Source organism: Oreochromis aureus, linkage group 19 (assembly GCF_013358895.1).
Source record: "Oreochromis aureus strain Israel breed Guangdong linkage group 19, ZZ_aureus, whole genome shotgun sequence".
Taxonomy (NCBI): Eukaryota; Metazoa; Chordata; class Actinopteri; order Cichliformes; family Cichlidae; genus Oreochromis; species Oreochromis aureus.
Window position 1 is genome coordinate 9,803,028 of NC_052960.1, and position 19,461 is coordinate 9,822,488.

The 19,461-nt window shown below is 39.8% G+C and overlaps 3 protein-coding genes across 3 annotated transcripts; all 3 read left to right on the top strand.

Annotated features, from left to right (window-relative positions):
* Positions 1–257: 257 nt before the first annotated feature.
* Positions 258–3,448, top strand: nenf (neudesin neurotrophic factor). The gene is made up of 4 exons (XM_031737063.2): positions 258–522; positions 629–689; positions 875–978; positions 2,672–3,448. The coding sequence occupies exons 1-4, from the start codon at positions 382–384 to the stop codon at positions 2,846–2,848; spliced, it is 483 nt and encodes a 160-aa protein (XP_031592923.1). The 5' UTR covers positions 258–381; the 3' UTR covers positions 2,849–3,448.
* A 146-nt stretch (positions 3,449–3,594) lies between these two features.
* Positions 3,595–14,961, top strand: ezra (ezrin a). The gene is made up of 13 exons (XM_031737006.2): positions 3,595–3,897; positions 5,561–5,644; positions 6,193–6,288; positions 6,637–6,911; positions 7,645–7,728; positions 8,191–8,337; positions 8,725–8,821; positions 8,986–9,149; positions 9,257–9,387; positions 10,986–11,146; positions 11,347–11,439; positions 11,836–12,093; positions 13,590–14,961. The coding sequence occupies exons 1-13, from the start codon at positions 3,886–3,888 to the stop codon at positions 13,752–13,754; spliced, it is 1,767 nt and encodes a 588-aa protein (XP_031592866.1). The 5' UTR covers positions 3,595–3,885; the 3' UTR covers positions 13,755–14,961.
* A 1,044-nt stretch (positions 14,962–16,005) lies between these two features.
* kcnk3b (potassium channel, subfamily K, member 3b) lies at positions 16,006–19,255 on the top strand. The gene is made up of 2 exons (XM_031737100.2): positions 16,006–16,770; positions 17,945–19,255. The coding sequence occupies exons 1-2, from the start codon at positions 16,488–16,490 to the stop codon at positions 18,832–18,834; spliced, it is 1,173 nt and encodes a 390-aa protein (XP_031592960.1). The 5' UTR covers positions 16,006–16,487; the 3' UTR covers positions 18,835–19,255.
* Positions 19,256–19,461: the final 206 nt, after the last annotated feature.

A 19,461-nucleotide genomic window follows, 5' to 3' on the forward strand; every position in this document is an offset into this window, starting at 1 on the left:
TCTAAAAAGAAGCATATATTAATACAGTTCTACTGCGACAAGAAACCACATATTTACTGAAATGCCACCCCATTCCTACAAGTTTATTTTTTACCTAAATGAACATGACTATGATGTTATGATTTCATAAGCTATTCATGCCATTTTTTAATTTATGTCTAAATAAAATCTAAACAAATGACAAATAAATGCACAAAAATCACATCTTCACCGCTTATAGTCCAGAATATAACCAAATATAAGCAAGAACTGGTTTAAACTAATGTCAGTGAAATTTCCGAGGCTTTCAAATGCATCACGACCAGAGAGTACCTGGGCACTGAAAGGGAAGTGGATGAAGAAGTTTTCGCCTGAACTTCTTGTTTAAACAGCGACCTTGCCATGGCAACAGCGCGATTTGGTGTCTTATTTATCATCCTCGCCGTGGCTTTAGCGGAAGACGCTAAAGTAAAACACAAAACGCCTACAAAACCTGTCCGTTTATTCACCGAGGAGGAGCTGCAGAGATACGACGGCAGCGAGGTAAACTCTGCCGGAGAAATAAAAGAACTCGCGTGTCTCTGCTTGGGCGTGCATTTTTTTGTTAACAGTCATCTCTTTATCATTGCTCTTTCTTTTCCTATTATAGGAGGGCCAGCCTATTTATATGGCAGTAAAAGGGGTTGTGTTTGATGTCACCAAGGGAAAAGGTAAATGTAGAAAAAACATTATCTAACTCCTGGATTCAAATCAGTCATTAAAGCCAGGTCAAATAAAAAGTGATTTAGCACATTAGAAGGCTTCTCTATAAACTAACCTGACTCGGGTCATTTGCTTATTAGTCTCTGCAGTCAGCGCTTTGGTTTTAATGTTCATTTTATTTCACCCATTCCAGAGTTTTATGGAAAAGATGCTCCATATAATGCGCTGGTAGGTAAGGACTCCACTCGAGCTGTGGCCAAGATGTCCCTGAACCCCGCAGACTTGACATCAGACACTGTGAGTTTCAGCTGAACGAAGAATACTGTGCAAAACTCTTGATTCCCCCCTCATTTCTTTATATTCTGCTCCCAAGGAGCCAAAACTTGGGAAAAGCCATTTTTTAAAATCTGGTATTAAAAAAGTCTGGAGGTCTGAACCATTTTTAGACTAATGTTTGTTTTTTTTTAATTTTATATTACTATTATTGTTATTTATTAATCTACTTGACATTTAATGCAAGAGATTTTTTTTCCCCTCATTTCTTTTTGGCTGTGCAGATTGAATGTAACAGGTAGAGGGAGGATGAAGACACTAAATGCAACAAATACGTATCTATTTTTTGAAAGAAGAAAAAAAACTAGATAACAGAAAATTTCTACCAGTTTTATCTTCTTCATGAAAGAATAGACAGTTTCTGTTGAGATAAGGAATGTACAGCACAGTGTGCCGCTCTCCCTTTCTTTGTTAATATGAGTCATTGTAGCTCATCCAACAGTCTCACTCTACATATGAGACATTTCCCCATCCCACCATCATGTGGGGTGGGGCAGTGTCACACAGAGGTCTTGTTGTTCAGCATGACAATGATCCCAAACACACTGTTAGTGCAGGAAAAGCAAACCAGGATAGAAAAACACACAGCAGAACTCTATCAGTCATGGATTTCAATAAATCACTGCACTAATGTCCCATTTTCCCAGCAAAGGATAAAGAATGAGGTGTGGCTCAAGGCTTTTGGACAGGATTGTACAATAGTTCATTAACGCTCTACATTTTTCCCTGGTGTAGACACTTTGAAAAACAAAGTGACTGGAGCAAGCAAAACAATAAATCACAAAGTTTCTGCAACACCCAAGGCCATAAAAGGTGAAAAAATGCCAAACTTCCTTACAAAAAGTCACCATTTGAACATTTCAGACAACTTATGATTCATAGGAAATACATTTAAAGGAACAGTTTCACAGACCCAGGTGCAGGTGAGGTATTGACAGCTGTGTGAAAAATATGAGGTGAAACTAAGGTGAATAAATAGGATCTTTTAGGGAAAATAAACAACACTGTGCTAATGCGATGATATCGACTTTTATTAAAGTAAAAGTTCATTTAGATCACTTTTTATTGTAAACGACTGAAGTAATCATCTCTCTGTTTTAAGTAAGTTCTTTGCATAGGTGCTAACAGTCTTTCTTTCTAAGTCTTAGCAAAATAAATAAATAAAAGGGGGCAAAGAGGCAAGCATAGCTTTCCCAAAAAGCACACCCCTTTTCCCAGAACAGGTCCCTGAGCTTTTCCACAAGTCAGAATGCTCAAAGGTTAAAAAACATACAGTTTCTAGATCTCCTGCTTTGTACAAAAATCTAAAGACAAAAGAAAATGGACATTTTTTATACAAGGTGCTGAGCTTTCTGTCTGGATGTCATTCGGTGCCCTCTTACCTTCTCTCAGGCTTTGGACGTAATATTACAGGATCAATCAGAATTTATATGGAAATGTACAAAAAATGTACTTTAAAAATTGCAAAGGCTCTTTTCCTTACTATTTTTTAGATCATGATTATGATTTAATGGTAAGATTTTTGCCACATTGATTAATAAAATTTGTTTTGAAACATGTTACAGTAAAAATTAGGGAAGCATAGTTGAGTAACGTTATATATATATATATTAAAAAATCACTTATTAATGTTCCTTTTATATCTTCACCTCCACAGACGGGCCTCACTGAAGAGCAGCTGAAGTCTCTGGACAGTATATTTGAAGGCACATACAAAGCCAAGTATCCCATTGTGGGTTACACAGCATCCCGTATCCTGAACGAGGATGGAAGTCCCAACAAAGACTTCAAACCCGAGGACCAGCCTCATTTTAAAATCAAAGATGAATTTTAATGTAATTTCGTGTGGTCTCTTTACTTGACAAGATGAAGAAGTTTGATACATGTGCAATAATAGGAGAAGCATTATCCTGTTGACTCAAGATTAAGAATTAAATAGCGCTTTAATAGCTGTGACCAGTTTACGGTGCACCAACTACTTTAATACCCGTTGTATCATCTGACTGAGATAAAAAGCGGGGACTTTGGAGTAAGAGTATGCAGATAGTTAAAGATCTCCTGGAGACACATTTAAAGAAGTTTAAGCACACACAAGATCAAGATGCCTCCTGCTCCTCTGACAGCGCTCTAAGCCATTTAATTTCATACTCTAAACATTAGGAGCTCAAAGATCCTTGCAAACTTAAAATAATCTTCATGCACTGTAGCTGCAGTGTTTTGTTTTATTTTTATAAATGAGAGACTGTAGCTGATTATTTTTGTCACTAATCAATTCATTTTTTGAACTGTGAAACTAAATGAATTATGTGAATGACTGATTAGAATATTTATGTTTAGGAAACGATAAATCCGCAGCTTTGTTAATGTTCATCGGTCCACATGCATTCAACTTTTGTTCGTCTACAGTTCCCATTAAAGTCTGATAATGTTCTAATCTTTTGTTGGTCTCATTTGTGTTCTGCCTCTCACAACTGTGTTACCTTGACACGATCTCTTTATGACAGCCCTCTCCGCTGTCACCTCCAGACTGGCGACATAAATAGAACGTCCGGCCCCTTATAGTCTTGCTTGCTCTGATCAAAGGTCGCAGTACTTAAGGTGCTGAAGCAGGTGATAGTCTTTGGGTGGAACTACGCATCTTGCGCTGCCACTGGCCACATTGGAGGTAAATCTTTCAGGTTTGTGATAGTAACTCTAACGTCAGTCTGCGTAATCTGCTGAGTTCAAAGGGCACGAGCCCTGCCCAGGAGTTTTCGAGCGAGAGCGGTGCTGTGCTCTTTATCAGGCGCACGTTCAGCTGGGAGACGTTCACTGCAACCTGTGACAACCTGGGAACCACTTGGTACTACTCATCCACCAACCGCAGCCAAGATGCCCAAAACGGTAGGATCGCCACGATTTAAAGGATTATATGTAACTGAAGTGTTTCTTCCTGTAGCATATTCAAAAATGTCAGTGGTGGGTTTATACATTTATTTGTGTGGTTTCTTGTATTGCTTATGCTGAGAATGACCACTAGATACATTTCAGAGTTACTTGCATAAATACAGATTTAATAGCTTTAATTTCTAATTAAATGTCCCTTTTTTTTTTTAAATAATTAAAAAAATCTGGCCAGGCTTCTTGTTTCCAAGAGTCCAAGATCCTTCTTGGCATTTACTCATTAACTAAGTGTAGAGTTTGACCCATGCTGCTCACATTCCTGACAGAAAAATGCTACTTCAGGTCTGCAACCAGCCTGTCTGCTGTTTCTCTGGGCATGCATAATGCACTGCAATCATGGTAATTCCCTTTAGTGCCACTGGAGTGATTTTTAAATGTTAAGAACGAACTCATGACTGTACAGTTTAACCGCTTTTCTCTGCTCCGTTTGATTTTCGGAGGCACCCTGCAGCAAACAAGAGACCTCTGTCTTAAACAAAGAAAACTCTCATGTTCTAAATGTCCGCAGTTACTTAAGCTTTCAGCATCAGTCTGTCGGAAAACTGATAAGAACGACTGGCCTGTGCATTACGAAAGCAGCTCTGTGCTTATATTGACACTGCAAGGAGAAAGCCTCTCTTAAGAGGTCATTCTGACGTCTACGTCCATTTGACTGACCTTAAACTAACTAGAAATCAAATAAAATTATGAGTCATAGTTGCAGGTGTTGTTTGCGTTGTGGAAAACGGTTTTTGAACAGCTAAATAAAAGAGGTGCGACGGTACCAAAAAGCACAATCCAAGTATAAACAAATGAAGATAATCCTACATAGCTCAACGGTATAAACTGGTGACTATGTCTAATGGATTAATGATTCATTAGTGATGTCCACAGTCAATGATTAGTAAGCGATTAAGGTTGTGGCAGGCAGGAAACACCTGCAGGGTGTCAGTGAGTTGAGCTATTACTTTATGCATGCCATCACTGGAGGTGGTAACAGTTGACTAACACGTTAGAAGTTTCACAAATGGATGTTCCAGCTTTTGCTGCTCAAGTTTCAGTGGGATTATCTTTATGACACCCGGGGCGTGCTGTGGTATAACTTCATAAAACAATTGTGTAACTGCTACAAGCCCAATCTGGCCTGTGATCAGGGGTCAGTGTGTTGAGAACGGCCTGGCTGTTTTAGTGTGTTTTTTTTTTCTGTTGTACATCTGTTCTATAAACATTTTAAAGTGTCATTTCTTTTCCACTTTAATCGTTGTTGTTATAAAACAGGCTGATCTTGACTAACAACGGTAAAGTCAACTCTGCAAGCGTTGTAATCTGCGTATGTGCAACCTTGTGTAACCTCGCAAGAGTAGTCCGAAGTCTAATGAGATAGTGAGCAATTATGGTTTATGAATAATCCACTTCACAGCTCCTTCACACATATGACTACAATATCTTTATGTTTCCAGGCTGATTGCTGATCGCTGCAAACTAATAATAAGATCACAGTAAAATATTTCTGCCCGGTTACAGATTCTTTGAGAAAAGGAAGCTGATTGTTTGCGAATATGATTCATGTGTATCCAAATAGAAATCTCTGTCATCACGTGACTAAATGACCTTTATGCTGCAGGTCAATGTCCGCGTCACCACAATGGACGCGGAGCTGGAGTTCTCCTTCCACCCCAACACAACAGGGAAGCAGCTCTTTGACCAGGTCGGTCTGATGCAGTTCACAAAGCACATCCTGTATTATTTTATGGATCCCGGATGACTTTATATAGACTGAAAAGTTTCTGTTTCTTTGTTTCTTTTGAGAAGTCTTTCATGCATTTAAAAAAAAATAAAATGGACTGGCAAAGAGATGGATTAACGCCAAACAGCAGCAAATGCAACAGTGTAAATATAGACCTTTGAAATACTTCAGCAGAGAAATACTCTCAGTCAGATACACTTGCTTTGGTATTTGTTTCGCAGATAAATGGTCTTAACTGTAACCAGTGGGTATTTTATTCCATCAGCAAAGCAACTAGTAACCATAGCTGTCCCACAGATCTAGTCTGGTAAAAGCTGGCCAGTTTAATGAGCCCCTTTATGATAAAAAACAAGCTTAACATACTTATTTAAAAGTTCTGTAATCTTATCCAAAGGTTTTATTCTTCAGGGAGAGATTACTGCAAGAGGCATGGAGGAGGTTTTGATTAAAAAGTGAAGAAGCTGTTGAGAAGATGTGCAGGATTTTGTTATCATGTCTCCGCTCTGAAGGTTTCCAGGACCATCGGCCTGCGTGAGACTTGGTACTTCGGGCTGCAGTTTGTTGACATCAGAGGATTCACCTCATGGTTGAACTCTGAAAAGAAGGTGAGGACTTGCAGTGACGTGAGTGTCATCTACTCTGTTTAGAACAGTTAATTGTAAATGTAAAAACCCAGAGGCCTGCTGCAGCTCTCAGTTCTTCTACGGCCATCTTTTTTTATTTTTAAATGTACTGTATTATTTTTATGTGTCTATTTAATTTGGATTTTTCTGTATTGTGTGCAAGTAAGCATTTAATTGTTAAATCGAGAGTTAAAATAAGTGTTGTTCATAAAAGTAATTTGACCCTTTTTCTACTGGATTCTTGCCCACACTCTGTTATTTATTTAGCTGTCTTTACTACTTTGCTGTAGGAAGTTCAAATATTTTATTCTTTAATTATTGCCCCTCTAGGTGATGTCTCAGGAAGTGAAGAAAGAGACTCCCCTGCAGTTCAAGCTGTTGGTCAAGTTTTACCCTGAGGATGCAGCCGAGGAGCTGATCCAGGACATCACCAGGAGGCTCTTCTTCCTGCAGGTGAAGGAGGCGATTCTGAATGAGGAGATCTACTGCCCTCCAGAGACCGCCGTGCTGCTGGCCTCCTACGCCATCCAGGCAAAGTATGGCGAGTACAACAAGTCGACGCACCAGCCACGTTACATGTCCTCTGAGCGTCTTCTGCCCAAGAGGTGAGTGCGAGTGGATCTGCAGCAGCTGCACATAGGTCAGCAGAAAATCAGTTCTTTGCAACTCAGTACAACTTTATTGGTTTTTGCAAGGGCAGATTTATGCAGCAGTGATCCGAGTTGAAAGACTAACACCACATCCACCCTACAGGAACTCTTTACAATTGTGACGTTCCAAAATGTAGATTCATTTGGCTTTCACAGTTTTATTACTACAAGTGTTATTCTCTCAAATAACCATCAGACATCAGCTGCTCTGATAGTAAGTAGCACATTTTTTAAATATAATTTGTCATTCATCATCTTGTTTCCCCTAAAAGTTAGTGAACTGATTATTTTCTAAAATTAAACAGATGATCACATGGATGAAGCGGCTCTGTCTTTTTACCTTGCTGAGTACGCTTAAAAGAAGATTAGGACCATTTATCTGTGATTGGTGTAGTTTTCCATCAACTTTGCACTCATAAAGTGACAGAACAGCCGCATCATAAATGATAATCTTCTGGATAAATGACCTCTTTTCCTTTACAGCAAATCTGGAACTCATCCTGGCTAATAGCCTCCCTGAATAATCGAACTATTAACCCCTGTGTGATAATGCCCCTTCGGCTCCTGACAAAGGATCGCCGGGAAAGACACAACAATGCATCATGTGTATGCTTTAACCCTGTATGTATACACAGACTGTTTACATTTTCACCAGCATGGGTTGCTGATAGCTTGTTGCTCCCCTCAGAGTGCTGGACCAACACAAGCTGTCAAGGGAGCAGTGGGAGGAGAGAATCCAGGTTTGGCACCAGGAGCACGGAGCGATGCTGAAGTAAGTGAAGGCTGAGTGGCGTAAATTTCCTCCAGCGAATTGATGCTTTCAGGACTTTACTTTTTAAGAATGAACAGCAGTCTTGGTCTCACAGCGTCCTGGAGTTTTATAGTCAGTCAACTTTTACAAGCAGTAAAGTTCAGTAGAGTTAGAAGGCTTTGCTCTTACTCATGATCACTCAGCTTTTATAGATGCTGCAGTGTAACCGAGTTAGCATAAAGGAAAAAGAAATTCAGCAGCAACTATTTTATAACTCATTGATGTGTTGTTGATGCCCCAAAAAGCTTCATCCACTCTGTTGTAATAATTATTTGCTTTTTTTTTTTAGCTCTAAAGAGTTAATAAGGAAGATGGATTATTAGGTGGAGGCTTGCCGCCACAGTTTAAATCCCAAAAATAAAGTAAAAGGCAAATTAGTCTGTTGAACATTTAATATTTTATTTCATTATCTAATGTGAACAGGGAAGAAGCCATGATTGAGTACCTGAAGATCGCCCAGGATCTTGAGATGTATGGCATTAACTACTTTGACATCAAGAACAAGAAGGGCACAGACCTGCTCCTGGGAGTCGACGCTCTAGGCCTCAACATTTATGCGAAGAACGACAAGTAAATCAGTTTTTGTAGTAAATCTCTTTTTCTGTATTTCTGTTGTTTTGTCCCTGCTTTTGTTTGCTGTAACGTTGTTCTGTGCGCTGACCTGATAAAACACATCTGTAGACAGGAGATCAATGCACGAGCGGTCAAACCTCAGTCGCAGACGTGTGTCAACTTTCCTTTCAGCGGCCCTGGTTTTAAATAACGCATCTAACTATATGGATGTTGCTTTGAAGAGGTCATTGACCCAATTCTACTACAAAATGAACTTACAAACCCTCCCCAACCTCTTCCTCTGATATCACATGCGTCATCCTGTCCAGTTGTAAACCTTTTAAAGAAACAAACTTAAAGCTCATATCACACTGTGAAAAATATCTCTTTTTATCCATTTTTCAGGCTGACTCCAAAGATTGGATTTCCGTGGAGTGAAATTAGAAACATTTCTTTCAATGATAAGAAATTTGTTATCAAGCCCATAGACAAGAAAGCCCAAGTAAGTGTTTTATGAGTCTAATAATCTTCACTAGTGTTCTTTTAAATCCACTTTTGTAGCAGTTATAAAACAACTTTTGCTATACCGAGAGATTTTAAATGAAGCTTATGGAGCCCTTTTTGCAAAAAAAAAAAAGTTGTCTTCTACTTTTTTGTCTTTTAAAGGACTTTGTATTCTACGCTCCACGGCTCAAAGTCAACAAGGGCATCCTGCAGCTCTGCATGGGCAACCATGAACTGTACATGCGCCGCCGCAAGCCCGACACCATCGAGGTTCAGCAGATGAAGGCTCAGGCCAGACAGGAGAGGCTGCAGAAGAAGATGGAGAGGTGGGTGAAGCTAAGCGCCCGGTTAAAATGTTGCAGGCAAACTTAGAATTGGGATTTGAAATGTAGGCTTTGCATTAGGCGTGCGATTGAGCTTTTGTGTTCTGCAGGGATCAGCTGGAGACCGAGAAGAAGAGGAGGGCGGCCATCCAGAGGGAGAAGGAGGAGATGGAGAGAGAAAAGCGGGAGCTGATGGAGAGGCTCCACCAGTTTGAAGAAACAACTAGGAGAGCAGAGAGAGGTGAGATAGAAAATTTGACATAGAAGCTGCGTCACTGCAGACCTTATCTGTTGTATAGTGCTATGAAAAAGAAGATTTCACTGATTTTTTTCTCAATAGTCCACATTAAACCATTTATTAACCACATGCTACCACCTGTAGAACCTTAAGGGTTTGAGCTATTACGGGTTTCTGGCTTAACTATACATCCATCCATCCATCCATCCATCCATCCATCCATCCATCCATCCATCCGTCCACTTCAGGGTTCCAGTTTGAAAGTTCACACTTAGCTGTAAGATGTTTTTACTGCCCTCTGCTGTTTAGCTGTTTTATAGAAACTATTACAAATGTGAGCTAAAGCGATAAAAGGTGTCCCACATTATAAACATGAACCTTTCATTCTTGGTTAATTTACTTATTTTTTAGGGGTTTTTTTTTTGTAAAACCTGGATATTTTAATCATTAATGGCTCTTAAAAATAAAACTAAAAATAAATGCCACATTTATATCAATGAGTGAGAGTATGAGTATGATAAAAATTTGTGTCTTACCAAAATAATATTTTCTAATCTCTTCCTCTTCCACTACCCAACTTCAACCGTCATTTTATGAAATTAATTATTTTAAGAACTTTGCACAGTACTGTACATATTCTAGAGAACCAAAAAAAAAAAAAAACTAAGAAGAAGATCAAAAAACACTTTTCTCAAAAGTACTATTGACATTTGGTAAAAAGCCCACCACCATATTAGGCATAACCCCCTCCCCCATCATCCTCTCTTCTCCCCCATATGGTGGAATACATATTTGAGAGTTGGAAGGGCAGATGGTGGTTTCAAAACATGGTTTGACAAAGATGTGAGGAGGATGGGAGATCGTTACTTGAAAAGCAACTTTGTTATGTTTGGCGAATTTTGTCAAACGAATGATCTTCATAAAAGGCATTTCTTTAAATATCTGCGTTAACACATTTTATTTTGTCCAATCATCTGCCTTTAGCATTGAAAACCATCAAAACATTTTTAAAATCTAAAACAGAAGGCTCATATTTCTATGATCTTAACAACCTTGATGTCTTATGATAATGAAGACGTGGAGTAAAAATAATAATAAAATAAAATAAATTCATAAAACTCTTCTAAAAAGGATGACTTTAACTAATTTATTACATATACATTTTCCATGTAATTTTGTTACATAAATATGATTAAAAATTCGGCATGAACCTGGTCAGATGACTAGATGACTAAAACATTTTCCTTAACGATTATTTATAAGAATAAATAAACCTTTGATTTTAAATATTTCATTTGTGATTTAATCAAAAATATTGCTTTATGTTTATTGAGGTAGAAGAATATTCTTTTGAGTTTGGAAACCTTTATTAGAGTTTCTGAGCCACCAAAATATGTTAATAATACTGTCCTGAGTATTTTCCTTTTTTTCCCCTGTAACTTTAATCTTTTTTTCTATGATGTTAACATAGAAATGTTAAAAAAAAAAAAAAAAAGCACCCCAATTTAAGAAAAATCTGAGTTTTGCGTTTCTTATCTGGCATTTTTATAACAGCGTAGAGTGCTTTATAGATTTCCCTGTGTTCTGACTTTGTCACGCAGAGCTTCAGGAGCAGCTGGACCGGGCCATGAGGCTGGAGGAGGAGAGGAGGAGGGTGGAGGAGGAGGCGGCCCGGCTGGAGGCTGAGAGGATGGAGGCTATAATAGCCAAGGAGGAGCTGGCCAGGCAAGCTGAGGACCAGTTAAAGAGCCAGGAGCAGCTGGTGAGTGTGGAGCACATGAGGGAAAAAGTCCTGATAAATCTCCTGAATTCATTCTAAGCACTTATCGGCTGTGCTAATGGCAGATTAAAGTAACACGGAGGTTTTTAAGATGTCCCTGCCTTTGCTTTCATCACATTTCTAAAATGACAGCATGCCAATTCTGTTATTCTCACGTCACAGTGTTGTGCTTCCTCCTTCAGGCTGCAGAGCTGGCCGAATATAGCGCCAAAATTGCTGCGCTGGAGGAGGCCAAGAAAGCCAAGGAGGAAGAGGCTGAGACATGGCACACCAAGGTGGGTCTCCAGCATGCAGTCAAGAGCTGCACAAGTCACAGGAAATACCAGAAAATGTCACAGCAAGCACAGTATAAAATATAAATTTATTGTGTAAAAGAAAGAAAACGATTTATCTGTATAAGTCATCCATAATTTGAATCTTTTGCACTGTAATTTACATACTTCCTCAAAAACATAACTACCCATGTACTGTAACCCTTGCACCTTTTTTGTATTAGGTTGTTTTGGTTTGAAAGTATAAATTCATGAGCCATATTTTAGTGGAGAGGTCAGAAAGGCAGGTTCGAGTTTGCAAAAACCAGATGCGAGAAAGCTTGATTTGTCAATGTCCTTGCAAATTTGGGTATTACTATCACAAATCTAACACACGCATCCCCCCACCTTTCCTTTTAGGCTGTCGAAGTGGAGGAGAGTCTGCTGAAAACGAAGGAGGAGCTGCACACTGTGATGAGTTCCGCCAACTCAGCTCCTGTTGCTGAGCATGCTTCCTCCTCCTCCTCCTCCTCAGACAGCGAGAGTGACCATGAGCACAGCGAAGAAAACAGCACCTATAGCGCCGAGCTGCAGACACAAGGCATCAACTACGACCGCCAGGAGGAGGAGCGACTCACCGAGGCCGAGAAGAACGAGCGCCTGCAGAAGCAGCTTCAGGTTAGTTCAGGGACCTGGACTACATCCCAGATCAGCTGGAGTCTGCAGCAATGCTTAAGACACTTTTTTCTCGTAGCTTTTCTATAGCTTCCAAACACTTATAGCAAAAATATGCTGTGTTAAAAAATAAGTGTTTTTGTCATATTCGCTTTGTCATAAAAGCATGAAAGTCCCTGGTAAGACAGGGAGGCTACAAAGGTAAACGATTAAAGAGGTCTTTCATCCAAAAGATGAGGATGAGGCCTGTGTGTAGCCATATATTCAAACGCAAAACCACGTGAAAAGCAGAGCTCAGAAACACATATAAATAGGGATATTAAACCTATAACCATAGTGTTAGGATGCATTTAGCTTCTGTGCAGTGCTCTGGTGTATTTTTTGGGACTGTAGATTAAGCTTTTATTTAAGATGTAAATCTATGAAATTTTAAGCATCTATTATAGAAGCACAACTAATGTTGTTCTAGGAACAAGTCTCCCTACTCAGCAACCATCTTAAAACACCTGAGCACCTTTCTTAGAAGGGTTTATCGAGGCATTATCAAAGTTAACTTTAATTTCATTGTTCACTAGAACATAAACAATTAAAACTATCTGTGACTTTGCCCCCAAAATAAGGCTTTTAAAAGTTTTTTTCCCGATGGATAATACTTCCACCATCATCTTTGAGGTTTTTGAATTCACTCACATTTTCAATCAGGATTCTTTGAGGCTCTTTTCACTCTCCTGTAATACTTCAGGAAAAGAGCCTGGAGAGGGGAGGCAAGGGCTGGAGAGAGCAGTAGAAGTGAGACAGAACACATGTGTGTGAGCAAGAGACAGACAGGTGAAACAGAGAAGCTGCAAGGAGCAGAGGTAGTGAAGGTGGACAAGTTTAAATACCTTGAGGTCAAGCATTCAAAGCAACAGAAAGTGCACAGGACAGGTGAAGAAGAGAGTGCAGGCAGGGTGGAGTGGGTGGAAACGAGCATCGAGGGGGAATTTGCAGCAAGAGTGAAAAGGAAGGTTTACAAGATGGTAGTAAAACCTGCTTTGATGTGAGGGTTTATGGAGATGGTGACATTGACAAAAAGAGCTGGCAATAAGATTTTCATTGGGAGTGACCTGAATGGGCAAGATTAGAAATGAGTACGTCACAGGTACAGCTCAGGTTAAGCAGTTTGGAGATAAAGTTAGAGAGGCAAGGCTGAGCTAGTTTGGACATGTGTAGAGGGATAGTGGATACAGCTGCCAGGCATGAGGAAAAGAGGAATACCACAGACAAAGTTCATGGATGTAGAGAAGGATGACATGCAGAGGGTGTGACAGAGCAGGATGCTAATGATACGGTGAGATGGAGGCAGATGATCTGCTGTGGCAACCCCCAAAAGGAGTAGCCGAAAGAACAAGATGATTAAATTAAAGATATCGCTTTCTAATTGCCTGGAGGGGTTGCCAAGATATCTGTTGATAAAGTGAATTGTTACAGTTTAATAACTGGACACGACTCCTCCGCAGGCCCTGAGCTCAGAGCTGGAAGAATCCCGAGATGATAACAAGAAGACCCAGAACGATAAGCTCCATGCCGAGAACGTCCGCGCTGGCCGTGACAAGTACAAGACCCTCCGTCAGATCCGTATGGGCAACACCAAGCAGAGGATTGATGAGTTTGAGGCCTTGTAGAAATGCCAGAGACCTAAAGCTCTCTCCCAAATACCTCATGAAGGCCTTGTTCAGCATTTTAATATAACTGAAGCCAAATGTGATCCCAAACACCCAGAAAAGGCATGGAGCTGATCTGTGTAATCATTTCTGCATGAGTTTTTCTTTGCTGGCTGAAACTGGCACTGTGGGTTGTTTTTGCTCTATTCTGTTTTGTGTTGCACTCAAATGTTTCCAATGTGCTGTTTAGTCCCATTAAAATGCTGATGTGCATCACTCTGGAGACCAGATATACTGTATGAACAAAGCTAGTACTAGGGGTACTATAGAACTTATATATCTTATGATAACTAATCAGTAGTTATTGCAATTTACATTTGCAGTTTTGTTACTGTAACAAACTGAAGTGGTTAAATTTTGATTTATTTAAATGAATGCCTGATGCTTAAAAAAAGAGATCTTTTTTATTTTATTTGTTTGATAGTTTTGCCAAAGAAATGTCAGCAAAGTGTAGAAAAGGTCCCACTTGTGTTCCAAGAAGCTTGATGTAATGCTGTCATACAAACTGAATCTCAGTTTGCAATAAAATAAAACTGAGACACACAGCAAATTAATTGATAATTACTCATGAATATTCCTGGTGGTCTGGCCCTCCTCGTCATGTTCTCCTGTATTTTATTTGTGTAAATAACAGTGCAACTTATTTCATTAATATACTTACATAATCTCTCCTGCTTCAAACTTATTGTTTTTATGATTTTCAGAATTTACCTGTTGGAGTTACTTTATTTAACCACATGGGAACATTTTATGTATTCTTATGCTGTCCTGTTTGTGTTCAGGTCAGATCTAGAGCATCTAATTTACAGTGAACAGGATACAGCAGACAAAAAGACAAGAAAAGACAGAAAGGCCAAAACTGAAGCAGCTTAATGGTTTCTATATTACATCTTTTATTATTTCTCCATTTGTTGTTTGAAAATGTTCTCCGGTGCTGCAGAAGCATTTTTAATGTTCGGCATTAAAATGAAACACATGTTAAAAAAAACACCAAATAAAAGTCAGCGGAGAAGACCTTAAACTCGGAATTAATTAAACTTCACCTTGTGCAGCTTTGTATTTTCAGGCAGAAGAGAAAATAAAGGCAGGAAAAAAGCTTTTTATGAGGCTATGGCATCTCTTGAATATTGTCTCCTTGCAGGCATTAAACATTAAAACTTTAAAAATATTCAAATTGTCATCATTTGCATGATTCTTCTCCATTATTGTCTGTGTGAGGAAGGGATAAAAGTTGAATTTAGAAAGATTTAATAGCTGCATTAGTGAAAAGTGGAATTTAATCTTTTCTCTAACTTTCATCATTTAGTGAAACATGCTGATGTGAGTGCAGCAGACAGAAGGGAAGCTCAAGTGATGCCCGCTTTCAACTTTGGCTCCCTGTGATGATGTTTGAGGAAACTGAACTGAGGCTCCCTGCTGTCACAGGTCAAAACATATGCAGCTGAAAGGACGCGTTGTGCATATAACAAAACATTCAAATTGATTTGAATTATAAAAATATTTATTTTAAAAAAAATTGGAGCAATACAGCCATCAGGGTCTGACACAATGATGATACAAACAGTGAAGATTAAATTCTGAAGAAAGTAGAAAAAGAAGAAAGAAGAAGAAAATAGGGGGAGAAGAAAAAACATCATATACAACAATGACCAATTATATTCATCCAAATTATCTAAAACAATATATGTAGGCAAGAAACAGAAAATATGGGGGCGGCGGGAGAAAGCAATAAAATATACACGGAAGTGTAAGCAGTTAAGTTGATATAAGCTACCTGAATTAATAAAATACAACAAAACACAAACACACATATAAGTAAGTATAAATGTCAAGATTTCAAAAGGAGCAGAAAATATAAAAATGCTGCTCAGTCTCAGAATAGGAGTTTTGTGAAGTTGCAATCCAGAATGTCTCTGGTTTTTCTAATCTGTCTCCACCTCTGATATGGATTGGTCCGGTGTCCTTATAGTGAACCACCATTAGGTAAGTTAAGTTATAATAGGCGACTAGAAATCTTATGTTCACCAAGTCTGTCTCTTTAACCTCTTCTTTACTCTCAAATAGTAATTCACATTTTTTTTTTCCCTGTGGATTTCTTTCTTATACTCTTAATTGATCTGAAGAATCCTGAAGCGCACCGTGAAGAGGATGCGCATCTTTTAAATATTTGCACAGAACGGTTATCGTCAGGTTGCTAGACAACTTGGGAACCAGAAGAGCCGGTCTGTTTAAATAGCCACTAGGTAAATATTTACGTGAACGATCACATGGATATCAAGTTTAGTTTTTTTTTCCTTCTTCCATCTTTTTTTCTGCGCTATGGTGTTCTTCTTGGAAACTGGAGTAATGTGCTCGTGCTGGCCTCAAAGACGGAGGCTGGCCGTGCGTTTGTATATTTAGTGCATAAACTCCTTAAAGATGAGCGCTTTTGCTTGGAGCTGCTACTCCAACAAGCCGCCTCTGACAGTCTGTGGGATTGCCCTGTGTTCCTTTCCTGCGCAATCTAAATATAAGTCGGTGACAAATAGTCCAAATACAGTAGCAACCCAACTGTGATGTGGGGGTGGTGCTGAGAGAACAGCTCCGTCTCCAAAGTCCCCCCTCTGTTGGATCCGGAGTCCGTCAGGAGAAGGTGGCAGAGAGCCTCAGCTCCCACCTGCGCTCGATTTTTTTTCTCCCCCTCTCTTTATTATCATGAAGAGACAAAACGCCAGGACTCTCGCCCTCATCATGAGCATCCTCACCTACCTGGTGGTCGGAGCGGCCGTCTTCGAGACCCTGGAGTCGAAGCAGGAGAAAAGTCACAAGAGGAAGCTCGACGCCAGAAAGTACGAACTCATGCGCAAATATAACTTGACCAAAGAGAACTTCGAAGAGCTCGAGCACGTCGTTTTACAGCTCAATCCTCACAAAGCAGGGGTCCAGTGGAAATTTGCTGGGTCCTTTTACTTTGCCATCACTGTGATTACGACGATAGGTGAGCAACAGTTATTTAATCAATACATGTGATGTATTATTGCATTTCATTGAGAGATGTTCAGCACAGGGGCGGAGGAAGGATTTTTAGAGGTAGTGGAGTCACTGGAGCCCCCTTATGTTAGTTTGTGCGTCTCATTTAAAACAACAGATAAATAAAGAACACCTATGACTTCCCACAATTCCTGGGGTCTCTTCTAACTACTTACAAAGAAAATCCTGTCTGTAGCACTATAAAAAAAATATTTAAAACATTTTTAAAGTTGAAGATTCTGTTTCCTAAAAGAGTGGAAAAATTAAACCTTCACTTGTTAGCACATTGTTGCTAGTTTGTATTTTAAATGAGGAGGTTATACCTTGATAGTATGATTAAAAAACCTATTTACTTCTCATGCCTTATACAGTTTATTTGGAAACATTTTGGAAACGGATCAGACTTGACATATCCTATAATAACCCCCAAAATTTTCATGCTTTTGCTGTGCCCATCAACGCTGATTTTTACTTTAATATTCTTGAACAAAATGAAGCTTTACTTAAAGGCTTTCATCCCTTCTGGGTAGGTAACATTATTTAAAAAAGCATCTTTCTGTGCAGCAGATCTTTATTCTTTGAGTTATATCTTCAGAGCAGCTGTAATTGGCTTATCAATCAGAAAAGTGATATTTATCTCAAATGTAATAGCTTAGATACACAGAGACATGGACAAGAAATCGTTATTATGGCTGTCTAAGTAAATCGGAATAACCAGAATAACTTGGATGATTAAAGACAAAACAACACCAGGTGTAATTTTTTTTATTTATTATGGAATAAAAAGATCATTTAATGATGCCATATGAAGAGGAAAAGATATGGAGATATCTATGGCTTTGGTTCTGGTTCACTTCAGCATAAGTTATACTTATAAATATTGCAATATCTATGCTGTCAACAATCTGGGAGTTATAAATGAAGTAGAAGTTAGTTCACCGTATTAATGCCAAGCTGAATCGTTTTCCTGGGCTTTCCCTTTTTCTCTTAGTGAGAGTGTGTGTTGGTTTCCTGTGGAATTAAATCAAGCAGCTGCTGTTCTTAGGCATTTATATTAGGTGATGCCGTCTCTTGCTATGACTCACCACGGCAAAAGAATAGGGGCAAAGATGTCTAAAAATATGCAATATTCCCTGTCTCAGGTTATGGCCACGCAGCGCCGAGCACCGACTCAGGGAAAGTGTTCTGCATGTTCTATGCCCTCCTGGGGATCCCGCTGACCCTGGTCATGTTCCAGAGTCTGGGCGAGAGGATCAACACGTTTGTCAGATACCTGCTGCACCAAGCCAAGAAGTGCCTGGGAATGCGTCACACCGAGGTCTCCATGGCAAACATGGTGACGGTGGGCTTCTTCTCCTGTATGAGCACCCTGTGCGTGGGGGCTGTGGCGTTCTCTCACTCGGAGGGATGGAGCTTTTTAAATGCCTTCTATTACTGCTTCATTACACTCACCACTATTGGCTTTGGAGACTACGTGGCTCTGCAGAAAAATGAGGCCCTGCAGAATGACCCTCAATATGTGGCTTTCTGCTTTGTTTACATCCTCACGGGCCTGACGGTGATTGGAGCGTTCCTAAACCTGGTGGTGCTTCGCTTCCTGACCATGAACACTGAGGATGAGCGCAGAGACGCCAAGGAGAAGGCATTGCTCTCTGTCAGTAAGCCCAGAGGAGAGGTGGCTCATCTGTTACCAGTCTCAATATCAGCGTCCTCCACACCTGTAGCAGATAACACCACAAAGGCTAAAGATTTAAAAGGTGTCTACACTGAAGTGCTTCAATTCCAGACTATTTGCTCCTGCTTATGGTACAGGAGCGAGGAGAAGGAGCAGGACTCCATACCCAACATGATCCCTCAGGAGATGACATTCTCCGATGCCTACTTGCAGCAGAACAATGACTGCGCTCACTACATGGAGCCCGGCTCAACAGGCTGCGTTTGCAGTCCACGTCAGTGCACGAGCATAAGCCCAATATCAGGCCTACACATTTTCTCTCCATTCAGGATGTTTAAGAGACGCAGCTCCGTGTAGCCTTTTCAGCACAACAGATTTCATTACAGCATAATTTGTCTATAACTGCCAAGTGGGCAGCAGATACTTGGCAGTCCTCAGCAAAGACATGACTGCAAGTCGATGTTTGTGGTGCTACAATCCCAGTAATCCAGAAGCATAACGTGCAAAAAGGGAAAAAAAGCACATAGAGTACTGTAAACAACAAGGTCTTATACAAATATATATATTTGAGAAGCATCACGCAGTGTTTTTAACTGAGGTGTTATTCGAGGGCATCCGGTATGCTTTGAGGAATCCTGTAGGTGTGTCGAAATTGATCTGGTTCGCTACACATGAACAATACGTGCGCGCAGTGTGTAGGTAAGAGCAGAGGCTTCGGAGCGGTGGCACAGTGAAAGGGTGACATAAAAAAACGAATAAATGATTAAAACCTGTCAGACAGCAGCTCTCAGAAGTTAAACTTTGTGTTTTTGGTAATAATCTCAGAGGTGCTGATTCAACTCAGGGGTTATTTCTTAATGTTGTAGCTGGTCGGTGTTTTCCTTTGATAGGCACACATCATGATGAGTTTCTGGACTTTTTCCACCATGGTGTTTGTGACTGGGCTCATATCAGTTGCCTTATGTCGCCCTGAAACAAATCGTG